The 14,052-nt window shown below is 42.5% G+C and overlaps 1 protein-coding gene and 1 long non-coding RNA gene across 2 annotated transcripts; one reads left to right on the top strand and one right to left on the bottom strand.

Annotated features, from left to right (window-relative positions):
* Positions 1–235: 235 nt before the first annotated feature.
* LOC109898087 (GDP-L-fucose synthase-like) lies at positions 236–11,634 on the bottom strand. The gene is made up of 10 exons (XM_020492871.2): positions 10,883–11,634; positions 5,922–6,082; positions 5,649–5,763; positions 5,198–5,326; positions 5,030–5,103; positions 3,702–3,835; positions 3,003–3,134; positions 2,823–2,902; positions 2,564–2,663; positions 236–2,347 (listed from the first exon to the last, which is right to left on the bottom strand). The coding sequence occupies exons 2-10, from the start codon at positions 6,080–6,082 to the stop codon at positions 2,292–2,294; spliced, it is 981 nt and encodes a 326-aa protein (XP_020348460.1). The 5' UTR covers positions 10,883–11,634; the 3' UTR covers positions 236–2,291.
* Positions 11,533–13,684, top strand: LOC116375817 (uncharacterized). Its single transcript, XR_004211215.1, has 3 exons — positions 11,533–11,667; positions 12,128–12,313; positions 12,687–13,684. It is a non-coding gene; the product is annotated as an uncharacterized LOC116375817 (long non-coding RNA).
* Positions 13,685–14,052: the final 368 nt, after the last annotated feature.

Below are 14,052 nucleotides of genomic sequence, written 5' to 3'. Positions count from 1 at the left end.
TAGGTCTCAGAGCACTGAAATGATGCATTGCAACAGATTTAGCTAAGAATGGAAATCTATACACCACTGATCAACCAGACAGGTGTTCCACATGCCTTACCTCACAAGGTATAGAATGAGGTTTGCCTGGCCTGGGGTGAATTTCCCCCACTTCACCCAGGAGACACAACACTGCTTCACTGTTCTGCACCAAGGCAAGGCCGAAAGTAGTTGTACAATGACACCCAGACAGTGGTTAAAATAAACATTATTGATTTATTCTCAGCCCGCCACCAATATACATACTGCACCCTTTAAAATAATTAGTTTTTTGTAAAGATAGATATAAAAGAACCTCTCAAACCACCTAGTATTCTACACTGGACAAATAAACACATGTAAAGTGTTGGTCCCATGTTTCATGAGCTGAAATAAAAGATCCCAGAAATGTTCGCACAAAAAGCTTTTTGCTCAAATCTTGTGCACAAATTTGTTTACATCTGTTAGTGGGCATTTTTCTTGGCCAAGATAATCCTTCCACCTTACAGGTGTGGCAAAACAAGAAGCTGATTAAACAGCATGTTCATTACACAGGTGTACCTTGTGCTGGAGACATATGGCCAATCAAATGTGCAGTTGTCACACCACAATGCCACAGATGTCTCAAGTTGAGGGAGCGTGTACATGGCATGCTGACTGCAGGAATGTCCACCAGAGCTGTTGCCAAATAATTGAAAGTAAATTTCTCTACCATAAGCTGCCTCGAACGTCGTTTTAGAGAATTTTTCAGTATGTCCAACCAGCCTCACGACCGCAGACCACGTATATGGAGTCCTGCGGGCGAGTGGTTTGCTGATGTCAACGGAGTGCCCGATGGTGGCAGTGGGGTTATGGTGAGGGCAGGCATAAGCTATGGACAACACAATTGCATTTTATCTATGGCAATTTGAATACACAGATACTGTGACGAGATCCTGAGGCCCATTTTTTTTAAAAGGTATCTGTAATCTCAGTCATGTGAAAGCCATAGATTAGGACCTAATGTACCGATTTCAATTGACTGATTTCCTTATATGAACCAACTCAGTAAAATCTTTGAAATAGTTGTATATAGAACAAAAATATAAACACAACATGCATCAGATGATTCAGTAGACAAATTGAGAATAGTGTGAACAGCCCACTCTGTAGAACAGAATTCACCAGAGCCTTCGTATTGTGGTTTATTTTTGGACAATTCTATTCCTATGGTGTAGGCATGATTATAGCGAGGGGGACAGGGAAGACGAGACAGTGGAGTCAATCTGGTCACTCCAGACATAATTTAATAGGATGCGTCCCAAATGGTACCCTATTCCCTACATAGTGCTATAGGTCTCTGGGTCCAAAGTAGTGTACTATATTGGGAATATGATGCAGTTTGGGACTCATCCAAAGTGGTTTAGACAAGCCCAAACTTCACATTCTTCAAGGAATTTCAGCGACATGTTCTCTAAATGAATTGGCGTTCGCACAAATGTAATGTGCACGCCGCCACCTACATTTAACATTATAATTATTCCACAATACTGAGAGATCGACTCAGACACTACAAGCTACACTACCAATACCACTCACTCCAGCACGAGCCAACATCAATCTGACAAGACAATGTAATGACAGATAACGTTCTTCATGCGAGGTCTGATTAGTACATTCTTCAGTTCTAGAACCTTCAGCTCCGGAAGATTTGACTCCCCATGACCTCTTCCTGCTCCTGCCTTCCTGGGACTGTTGCTTGACAGCCAATCAGATCACGTATAGGTAACTGCATACTTTAAGTGTGACTGAGTAGTGGGAGTTTCAAAAGAAGTGAGTGGATCAACAGCGATGGATGTAACATCAGGGGGGTGATTTTACTAAACTAACATATGGAATTGTTTTAAGACGGTCAGACCAATGGATTATTTAGCTATTTGATTTAGAATTGTAGGACCCCTGTAGGTATCAACACTTTTTTGGGGGGGATAAAATATTGAATTGGGCTCTTACTACTATAACCCATAGCAACACACTCACATTGATTACAATTTTGGACAGGTACATTAAATTTAGAATGTAACCTACCCAACCCGGGTGGTAGGTTAGGAAAAGGGTTAGCTAAAATGCTACAGTTGTCAACAATCAACTCGTCGTGCAGCCCAATCTGAGTGGCAACAAATCTGCCCAATTAGCAGATTCGCTTTCTATACACCGGCTTCTGTTGATCCTCCCACTTTCAGACACACTCCATGTATGCAGTTACCCACGACTCAATCATATTGAAGGAATATTCACTTGCGGGCGTTGTCATAATTGGCCACGAACCAATCACACGTCTGCTTCAAGGCTGCGACAGAGGGAAGAACAAGGAGAATCAGCAATTGCGGACGTTAATAAAAAGGATGGCTGAATACAGATACATTGTTTTAGAACAACAAACAGAGTTTTTGAACTACGGTGTGCAACATGGCTCAATGTGCAAATAAAAATAATAATGTTTTAAAATCAGCCCAATCTACTTTTTTTTTCTTTTTCTAATTGCCGGGGTTAGAGAAGTAGGTACCTTGTTTGAAGGGGGTAAAGGTGAAGTTGGGGTGGTGCTGCAGCAGCTTGGCGTTGCTGGCAGTCTTCTTGAACTGACCGTCCGATTTGGTAGTGTCATACTGGAGGTCATGAGTTAGGGAATCAAACACACACGGGTACCACTGCCACTACTACTGGCAGGTTGTGCGTGTGTGATAGTGAGAGAATGAGTACAAGAGAGAGAGAGTGTGGTGTGTGTTAGCGCTGTAATCTGGCCATGCAGCCAGGTGAAAGGATACAGTCACTTGACCTTTGAACCCCAGCGCCTCGACGACGGCCTCAGCTGCCTCCTTGATGGACACTTCATCCTCCTCACCAACTAAAATACAAAGCGAGAGGGAGACAACACTGAATCCTGAAAATAATATTTTGTTTAATATGTGTGTTTATGCGTGCGTGCGTGCGAGCGCAAGGCTCACCAGACAATATAATGGGGTCCACCTCATGGTACTCTCTCAGCACCCAGAGGAAGAGATGCGCCAGGTCCAATGAGTAGATGAACTGCCTTCTGGGAGTTCCTGAGCCCCACACCACCAAAGGACTGCCCTCCTCTAACACACGGATGAGTAAATGCTTGTTAGAAGAAATATAAATTTCCCGTGGGCAGATTCTGCGTGTAGACAGGGAGAATCTACCAGGGATGAATGGGACGTGTGAGAGCCGAGCAGCATTAGTTCAGTTATTTTAATTTTTTTTCCTCACTGGCTAATTGGACGTATTAGGAATGGGCGAAGGTGGTGCTAAAACTGCTTTGCCTCGAGTGCTTCATGCATGTGCCCACACGGATCAGAAAAGAGCTTATTTGGCTGAGAGCTTCCTTTCGTGAGGGTGGGGACGTCGTTTTTGGCAGAACTAAGAATTTCTAACACTATGAACAGAGTTAATCACGCAGCTGACCAAGTTCTGCAAATCTGGATTAACAGAGATTAGATGTAGGGAGGTATACTGTAAAGGTTTTATACATTTAATAAATGTTATACACTTTTGTATACATTCAGAGCTATAAACCGAATTGCAGTATACAGACCCCAAAAAGATAGCAGGCTACAGTTGGCTGAAGAATAAAGAAATAGATATCGTTATAGCTATCAGTGAGTGTTGTGTAGTTGTTATCTTACTCTGAGCAATGTAGGCTTTGTGTATGAGACCTGGTAGTACATGTCCATCCTCAATGTTGAAGTTATCATGAGGACCAAACACATTTGTTGGTATCACTGCTGTGTAGCACCGCCCATGCTTCTGGTGATACGCCCTGCAACACACACACACACACAAGTATTTGGGCACCTGCCCGTCCAAAGTCATGGGCATGAAAATGAAGTTGGTCCCCCCTTTGCACTCGGCAGTCCCGTTCTGAGAGCTTATGTTGCCACCACATGGCGGCTGACAAGTTGTTGCTCCTAGACGTTTCCACTTCACAATAACAGCACTTACAGTTGACCAGGGCAGCTCTAGCAGGGCAGAAACATGATGAACTGACTTGTTGGAAAGGTGGCATCCTATGAAAGCGCCATGTTGAAAAAGGCACTGAGCTCTTCAGTACGGTGCATTCTACTGCCAAAGTGTATGGAGATTGGAAGGCTGTGTGCACGATTTTATACACCGGTCAGCAATGAGTGTGGCTGAAATAGCCTAATTCAATTTGAAGGGGGGTCCACATACTTTTGGCCATACTACGCACTTGGTTTGAAGAGTTAGGAGTTTAACGCGGGATAACCGGTACCACCGAAATTAGCCAGGTACATTTTTACCCGGTACCACTGAATTAGCCAGGTACAGCATTATCCCAACAAAGAGATCAGCGTTCGACTAGCCATGTGCGACATGCACGCAGTTACATGCCTGCTAGCTTTAGCAGGACAAGCAATATCCATGGCCATAGTACAGATGAAGCCAGAGCTGGAACACGAAGGTAACTGAAGCTGGCTAGCTTTAGAAAACCGTGAGTAGATCTAGCTTCAAAACATAGTATACCCTTCTAGTCTCCCTTGTAATAAAGGTTAAAGACATGCTCCGGAACTTTGGCGACTACTAAGTATTTTTTTTAAACCGCCCGCTTTGGGCTGGATGCATTAATGCGTAGTTTACACATGCATAATCTATGAGCAGAATTACTGTCTTACCTCAATTAGCCACGACATCCCTAGTTTGAAAGCGACTGTTTTCTGGGAGCTGTGCTGAGCCATTTCCCCCAATTTATTTTACTGTGGGCCAGCTCCCTTGCAATTCGAGTTCCAGCCAATCAGCTTTAGCCCCTTGCCATTTGAGTGACAGCTAGGAAGATGCAAGCAGCAGAGCGAGAGAAATCGCAATGACGTGGTGCACATATCTGCACATATGTGGCATAGTACGCACATGTCGGGGACCACTTTTGTCTCGCGACCGCTAGTTTCATAACTGAGAACACAAAAGTACAGGAGAAACTTTAAATAAAACAAGCACACACCTATTGTGGACATCAATCATTCTCTTAGCGTAGGCGTAACCATAATTAGACTCATGAGGAGGACCGTTGTGGATCTGGAAAAAAAAGATGAGAGTCAACTACCATCATGTCTACAAAACACACACACACACACACACACACACACACACACACACACACACCAGTTACCATGGTCTCGTCAATGGGGTAGGTGGTCTTGTCAGGGAAGATGCAGGTGGAGAGACAAGAGACCACCCTGACAGCGTCTACCTCGTGTGCTGCCTGAAGAACGTTGTCATTGATGTAGATATTGTTCCTCTGGAGACCATGGATGGATGAACACATTGGTAAATAAACATGATCAAAATCACACATGGATGGATAAGTTTGAGTCCCCATTGGCACCCTATTCACGATATACTGTAGTGTATTACTTCTGACCAAGGCCTATAGTTAGTGATTAGGGTGCCAATAGGGATGTGTCAACTTGCACACTCCCCATCATGTATTTTAAGACATAGGACTGGTAAAAGTTTCCACCATTGTAAAAGTAATGAGAAAATTGTGCAAGTGCACACTTCGGGAACAGTGTAGAGAATCGGGATGCAGGCTGTTTCATCACAACTCCTGAACCACTTACCCAGAAGTCTAGGTTGGCCCTCATGTTCTTGAAGAGCCCTCCCACCATGGCTGCCAGGTGGATGATGTGGGTGGGCTGGTGCTTCTGAAACACAGCTCGTGTCTCACCCATGTCCCTGAGGGAGCACACACACACGAGTTAGCTTGACTTTTCAAAGACACAGGAACTCAGAGGCTGGGCGACAAAGCCACCCAGAGCAAGGACTGAGGCAGGCGAGGGAATGTTGGGTCAGGTGTGTGTGTGTGTGTGTGTGTGTGTGTGTGTAGCTCTCACATGAGGTTTGCGTCCTTAGACGAGAGGAAGATCCACTCCTCTCCCTCCCTGGCCCCTCCCTCTTCTTTGACCACATGTTCTATGGCCCTGCCCACCAGACCAGTTCCCCCAGTCACCAACACCCGCATAGGACCATTTTGATCCACTTTACGATCTCCCATCTGCGCACGCACACACGGAGAGAAATGGGGGGAGGGGAGCAGGAGAGAGAACAGTGAATTGCTTACATGTAGATCAGTGAAATTCAAGATAATCTACAGTTGAAGTTGGAAGTTTACATACACCTTAGCCGAATACATTTAAACTCAGTTTCACAATTCCTGACATTTAATCATTGTAAAAATTCCCTGTCTTAGGTCAGTTAGGATCACCACTATATTTTAAGAAAGTGAAATGTCAAGATAGTAGAGAGAAGGATTTATTTCATCACATTCCCAGTGGGTCAGACGTTTGCATACACTCAATTAGTATTTGGTAGCATTGCCTTTAAATGGTTTAACTTGGGTCAAATGTTTCAGGAAGCCTTCCACAAGCTTCCCACAATAAGTTGGGTGAATTGTGGCCCATTCCTCCTGACAGAGCTGGTGTAACTGAGTCAGGTTTGAAGGCCTCCTCGCTCGCACACGCTTTTTCAGTTCTGCCCACACATTTTCCATAGGATTGAGGTCAGGGCTTTGGGATGGCCTCTCCAATACCTTGACTTTGTTGTCCTTAAGCCATTTTGCCACAACTTTGGAAGTATGCTTGGGGTCATTGTCCATTTGGAAGACCCATTTGCGACCAAGCTTTAACTTCCTGATGTCTTGAGATGTTGCTTCAATATATCCACATCATTTTCCTAACTCATAATGCCATCTATTTTGTGAAGCACCCCCAACAACACGAGTCTGCCACCCCTGTGCTTCACAGTTGGGATGGTGTTCTTTGGCTTGCAAGTATCCCCCTTTTTCCTCCAAACATAACGATGGTCATTATGGCCAAACAGTTATATTTTTGTTTCATCAGACCAGAGGACATTTCTCCAGAAAGTACGATCTTTGTCCCCATGTGCAGTTGCAAACTGTAGTCTGGCTTTTTTATGGTGTTTCTGGAGCAGTGGCTTCTTCCTTGCTGAGCAGCCTTTCAGGTTATGTCGATATAGGACTCATTTTACTGTGGATATAGATACTTTTGTACATGTTTCCTCCAGCATCTTCATAAGGTCCATTGCTGTTGTTCTGGGATTGATTTGCACTTTTCGCACCAAAGTACGTTCATCTCTAGGAGACACAACGAGTCTCCTTCCTAAGCGGTATGACGGCTACGTGGTCCCATGGTGTTTATACTTGTGTACAATTGTTTGTACAGATGAACGTGTGTGGAGGTCTGAAATACATACACAGGTACACCTCCAGTTGACTCAAATGTCATAGCTTTTAGAGTTACCAAAAGATTAATCTCCTCCAACAGCCGGCTCTTTCTTTCTGTCAAGCTCGGGGACGAGGCTACACACAGTATAGAAGAAAAAAAAAAAGAGAAAAAAAAGGTGCATCTATAATAATACAGTTTGTCAAAGGGTGTGTGATACATACGCCTACACTTACAAGTTCTGGGACACGTAGTGAGACACAATGATGCATTGTCCCAGCATTTTGAAAAGCATTTTGAAAGATTAAATTCCTTTAGTAACCAAGAAAGAATACAAGAGGGAGTGGACTAAAACACTCCTAGTCTATTTTTTTACTAGCCCGAGTGCCAGTCTGTTTGTGCTATGACAACTCCCTGTCACTCATTGTCATGTTTGGCTTGACAATGACAGCAATAGAGTACACAACAGTATTTATATAGATCTGGGTAGATTTGAACTAGGTTGAATATAGGGTATTAACCTAGGCTTTTCACAGGAAGAGGTAGAGGATGTAACTTCAAGGATGTCATTTCAAAAGCAAACACACCCACAAATGTAAAATTGTATCTGATAAGATTTAGCCCAAGTGGAAAGTACACCATGTCCTTGATCTAGTCTCTAGATCCGTGCTTCTACACCTGCATTGCTTGCTGTTTGGGGTTTTAGGCTGGGTTTCTGTACAGCACTTTGAGATATCAGCTGATGTACGAAGGGCTATATAAATAAATTTGATTTGATTTGAAGTTCCTATTCTAGTTTCAAGAATTAGCCAATAGTATACAATGCAATTATGGAAAGAGGAAGACAACACTTGACAATGGGTTCTCTGTTTCTCAATGTTGTTGGAATTTCCCAAACGAAAGAACTACGGGCTTTACGACTGTGTATATGGGTCAATGACATGTACATTTCAAATGAAATATTTTCCAAAATCAACAGCTGGCCTAATATACATTTTATGTTATGTATACTGTAAACACAGCATTTAACGATTTCTAAATACTTTGAGTTACAGTTCATAAGGATATCATTCAATTGAAATAAATAAATTAGGCCCTAATCTATGGATTTCACGGCTGGGAATACATATATGCATCAGTTGGTCACATATACAGTACCTTAATAAAATAAAAGTAGGGGTGTGGATGAGGAAGCCAGTCTCTCTCGTGTGACCACCATTTGCCACATCATGCTGTTGATTATGGCCTGTGGGATGTTGTCCCACTCTTCTTCAATGCCTGTGAGAAGTTGCTGAATATTGGTGGGAACTGTAACACGCTGTTGTACGCGTCGATCCAGAGCATCCCAAACCTGCTCAACAGGTGACATTTCTGATGAGTATGCAGGCCATGGAAGAACTGGGACATGGTCAGGCTTCCAGGAATTGTGTACAATTCGTGCGTCATGGGGCCGTGCATTATTAGGCTGAAACATGAGGTGATGGGGGCAGATGAATGGCACAACAATGGGCCTCAGGATCTCGTCACGGTATCTCTGTGCATTCAAATTGCCATCGATAAAATGCAATTGGGTTTTTTGTCCGTAGCTTATGCCCGTCCATACCATAACCCCACCGCAACCATGCAGAACTCTGTTCACAACGTTGACATCAGCAAACCGCTCGCCCACACAACTCCATACTAGGGCTTGGCGGTATACCGTATTTTACGATATACCGGTATTACGATATACCGGTATTACGATATACCGGTATTGAGGCATGGACCGGTTTGAGTTTAACTTTACCTTCTATAACTGTACTTGAATGTTTTTTTTATTTTTAAATGCGATACACTGTGTGTAGACAACGATGAATTCTACCAATCTCTTACATTCAACCATACAAAGGACCTAAAAACTGAATTGAAAGGGCTCCTCACAGAAAGGAGAATGGCTACATTTCAGACAATGATTTCAAATGTATTTTCAATGGCAGCTCGCATATGGCTTCATTCTTATCTTCTTCCAAAAGTCCACAAGAATCTTGAAATCACCCCCAGGCAGACCAGTCATTAGTGGTAATGAAAGTCTGACAGAACCCATCTCCAAGTACATTGATTACTTTATAAAACCTTTTTTGACGTCACTCCCAGCCCATCTTCAAGATACCACAGATGTATTGAACAAAATCAAGGAATTTAACAATATAGGTACAGCTTCCTTTTTAGTCCCCATGGATGTGGAGTCTCTATACACCACCATGGAGCATGAACAAGGTTTGGCAGCTATGCACTGTTTCTTGAGTACCCAGCCTGAGACTGAGATGCCTCCCACAGAATTCATTGTCTCACTGACTGAACGGACTCTCAATAATAACATTTTTGTATTGTAAGTAAGGGCTTGTAAGTAAGCATTTCACTGTAAAGTCCACACTTGTTGTATTCGGCTCACGTGGCAAATAAAGTGAGGCATTTCAAATCAATCAGTGCAACCATTGATTGCACAGAAGAAGTATTTTGTTGACACAGCTTCTAAAATGGAGTATCAAGTCAAGCATTTAATTAACTGCAAAACCACACGTCATCTACAGATTGGAGTGTCCACAGTGGAAGGTGTTCTACATTGGACAGACAAAGAGAAGCCTTCAAGACCATTTTGTCCAATCAAACCTGATTTGAAGAGGGAGGGAGTGGTTACATAATACAAACTGTAACGCGTACTTTTGGGTGTCAGGGAATAGAATTTAAATCATTATATTTACATGATTCCAACTTTTCACCCAAGTGTTTTGCTCTAGATCGTAAGTCAAATCGCAACACATGGTTATTGTTTGCCCATATCGTTCAGCCCTACGCTGCAGTGTGGAAATTATCTCAAATGAGTGCAGGAAATTCAGAAATGGATCAAATGCTGAAATTGGTTTTATACTGTTCAATTCAACCAAAAACAATCAGAATGGATTAAGACCCATTGCAATCACTTAGAATGTGTTGCCACCCTAGGGTTACACACTACTCAAAATATATTTTGAACTTTTATTATTAAAAAACATTTCTGGAATCTTTTATTTAATCTCATGAAACAGCTCAGGACACTTTACATTTACGATATTTTTGTTCAGTCTAGCTAAGTGTCTAAAATACCCTATGAAAAAAAAATGAATGGTGGAAAAAACTATTTCGATTGATACCATTTCCCTGTTTGACAGCTGGGTTTTATGGGGATTATGACACCTCAACTGTGGGGCTCTATTAGCCCTTTAAACAGAACGTGTAGTGTCCTTTAGTCCAGTATTGGGCTAGGACGTCCCAAGAATTCTGTATAGCATGGACCATAGAGGAACATCATGTTATAGTTAGCTAGCCTTCGCAATTTAAGAGAAAATGTTATCTAGCTATAACGTTTTTTGAGCGGGTTGAACTGAACCAATGTTACGGTCTTGTGTGTCAGCAAGAGAATGCTTAGCTAGCTAACATAGTGGACATAATATGCATCATATAACATAGTTAGCTAGACACGAACAGCTTTCGAAGGAAACGCAATCAAATGTTAATTTTACATAGCAACCTTTGTAATCGAAACTACAAGTATTACTGCTAGCTAGCTACAGTTACATAAAACGTGTTTTACTTACCAGTTACTCCAGAGGTTGATTATTCTCCTAGCTATGAAGTTAGATGCTTCTATTAAATGGGATTGTGATTCTGAACAGTCAACCCTCCGCCAGTCTCAACGAAGGACGTGGTTGTTCTTCTTCTTCGATTAGGTTTAAGGGATGTTGGAATCTGTTATATGTTGTATTACCGCCACCTACTAGACTGGAGTACAACTCTCATATACTCTGCTTGAATAAATATCGGTTTTCTATCGCTCATTTGCACGTCACGTCAATGATATCATGTCACAGTGTGGGACTGTAGGTCAATTAACCTTGTCGGAGTTGGCACCCTGATTCTGGATTGTGAGCCAGGCAGGCTAGGAAGGTCTCCCACTCAGAAGTATGAGATGGGGAGGGGGGCGGGGGTTGGTTGACCTCAGGTCTCCCCACTGGAAGCCCGAGGTAGGGGGAGCGGGGGAATCTATCAAATAGCGCACTTCTAACTTTCTACAGTACTAATGCAATTAGTCAAAACAGTCACACTACGAAATGCTACCAAATAAACAACAATACATTCATAATACTGTGAATATATAGTTCCACAGACATGTTGTTGCATTTTTTTCTGGTTTGTGCGAAATCGTTCAGAATAATATAAAAGCAGTCTGCACAACACCAAGGTGTGTTGGGGGGTTGAGTAATATGTTGATGCTCGAGTGCCAAATCAACACAAAGGGCCAGGAAAAGGTCTAAGCCATCAGGTTCCCAGTTTAGGAAAAAGAGGAAAGAAGAAGAAGAGGAGAAACAAGCTAAATATAAAGGTACGCAGCTACGTCATCTCTTTATGAGTATAATATTATGCATTTAATGAAATAGGCTAGTATAACACGTATGTTTGTTCGCCTAAGTTGCTATGCTATTACACATCGAGTGACAATATACCGTTTTCTGTCCGACTAGCTTCCATAACATTGGATATAATTTAACACAGTTTCATCATGACAATGTGTGTAGCCTGCAGGTCCTGAGCTCAGTAAGGAGAATTTCCAATGCTGTAGGCTAACTTAAAAGACGTCTATATTATGCTGATATTTTGTATATTTTGTGATATATTGAGTCTTTTGGGGTGTCTTATGCCTAGAATTAGCCAAGGTGGTTGTATGGTTAATTTGATTCCTATTCTGTTCTGAAAATTTGATAAATTATGCATAATGACATGTATATTTAATTGTGCAACAATTTAGAGTTTCAGACACATACTATATTTCAATGCAAATTCAGGGGCACTTCTGAAATATTTTGGAGCACCCTCAGCCACACAGGCCTCTTCAGAAATGATCTCGGAGCCTCAGGAAGAGGAGCCATCCACCTCCTCAGCCACACAGGTGTCTTCACAAACGTTGTCTGAGCCTGAGGATGAGGATGAAGACCCATTTGCTTCCACTTCTCCCCAGCAGGATTCTTCAGGTGTGTGTGTGTGTTTGTGTGTGTGTGTGTGTGTGTGTGTGTGTGGGTACACGCACATGTGTTTATGTGTGCATCCCTGCATAACATAAACAAAATAGATAATTATCCTTTTGCAAAGTTTTAAGTTTCCATATTGTAGTTGGTTGGTGTATTCTGAAAGAAACAACAGCCTCTTCTGCTACTGCTGCAGACACTTATGGAGGCTGAGAGGATAAGATGAAGAGAGGTGTTGACATGTCTGACTGCTATTGTGCAGTCTCTGGCAATTAGAAATCTGGCACTAAGGGGACACACACAAACACTGTACTTTCCATCAAATGGAAATTTCCTCAGAGGTTGAACTGATGGCATAATTTGATCTCTATCATTCTAGATTGCACCTCGGATGTCAGCCACACTGAAGATTTGTCAGTTGTTATTAGGATTGTGTCACTGAAGGACGAGCCCCACATAAAGGAACATTTTATGGGGTTTCTGGAGGCAGAGGAGACCACGGGTCAACATTTGGCATCCCTGATTCTCAAAAGATTAGAGGAGCTAAAAATTCATTTTGAGGACTGCAGAGGACAGTCTTAGGATAGTGGGGCCAACATGAGAGGCAAAAACAAAGGTGTCCAAGCCAGACTCCAGGAAATGAATCCAAGAGCTCTATTTGTGCCATGTGGGGCTCACACATTGAACCTGGTTGTGGCTGATGCTGCTAAAAGTTTGCCGATGCCACAGATTACTTTGGTATCTTACACAAACTGTACACCTTGTTCTCAGCCTCCACACAGCAATGGGCCATCCTGAAAAAACATGTGGACATCACTTTGACGATGTGGACTGAAACAAGGTGAGAGAGGAAAGTTGAGTGTCGAGCCACTGAGGTATCAGGCAGCAGCGGTGAGAGAGGCACTGATTGAGGTGAGGTATCAAACCAAAGACCCTGTGATAAAGATTGAGGCCCAGTCCTTGTCAGAGGAGGTGGGATCATACCGCTTCAGCATCTGTGCAGTGGTGTGGTATGACATCTTTTTTGTTGTTGTTGAAAACTCTGTTTATTCAGTTTTACACACAGGACAACACAAGACAATATAAATAATATACTCAACTAGAAAAAGATACAAATAAAAAAGAATAGCTTTAAAGATACCGTACTTTGGACAAGTTAAACACACCGGGCAGAAGGCTACCAAGGTTAAAGGGCAATCTGTAGGGACAGAGCAGACACCTCACCATTGTTCCTGTAAACAGACAAGGGATAGGGGTGGAGAAATGCAACCACTCACAGACAGTCGTGGCCACAGATGTCACCTGCTGACCATAGAGAGCCTTTGTTTTTCTATTGTATAGTAGGTCAGGGTGTGACTTGGGGGTATTCTAGTTATTATTTTCTATGTGGGGTTCTAGTTTAGTTTTTCTATGTTGGTGTTTGAAATGAATCCCAATTAGAGGCAGCTGGCTATTGTCTCATTATTATATTTAAGTAGCATTTTTTCCACCTGTGTTTTATGGGATATTGTTTTGAGTTAGTGTATGTTACAACTCTTAGTTACGGTTCGTTGTTTGTTTCGTTCTTTCTTTGTTGTTTTGTGCATTTCTAATAAATAACATGTGGAAACCGTATCGCGCTGTACCTTGGAATTATTACGACGAATGTGACAGAATATCCCATCAAACCAGGACCGAGCAGCGTGCCCAAAGAGGAAAGGATTTCTGGACATGGGAAGAAGTGATGGGGAGATGCGAAACCCTTC

This window comes from Oncorhynchus kisutch, linkage group LG10 (genome assembly GCF_002021735.2).
Source record: "Oncorhynchus kisutch isolate 150728-3 linkage group LG10, Okis_V2, whole genome shotgun sequence".
In the NCBI taxonomy this organism is placed as follows: domain Eukaryota; kingdom Metazoa; phylum Chordata; class Actinopteri; order Salmoniformes; family Salmonidae; genus Oncorhynchus; species Oncorhynchus kisutch.
This window is presented reverse-complemented; position numbering and strand designations above follow the sequence as displayed.

What these genes read in the sequence shown, in the direction of transcription:
- LOC109898087 (XM_020492871.2), bottom strand. Translation starts at nt 6,082, where the DNA reads ATGGGAGATCGTAAAGTGGATCAAAATGGTCCTATGCGGGTGTTGGTG. An exon ending in ATGATTGATGTCCACAATAG is followed by an intron (nt 3,836 to 5,029) that starts GTGTGTGCTTGT and finishes TGTGTGTTGCAG; the next exon opens with GGCGTATCACCAGAAGCATG. An exon ending in CAAAGCCTACATTGCTCAGA is followed by an intron (nt 3,135 to 3,701) that starts GTAAGATAACAA and finishes TCCGTGTGTTAG; the next exon opens with AGGAGGGCAGTCCTTTGGTG.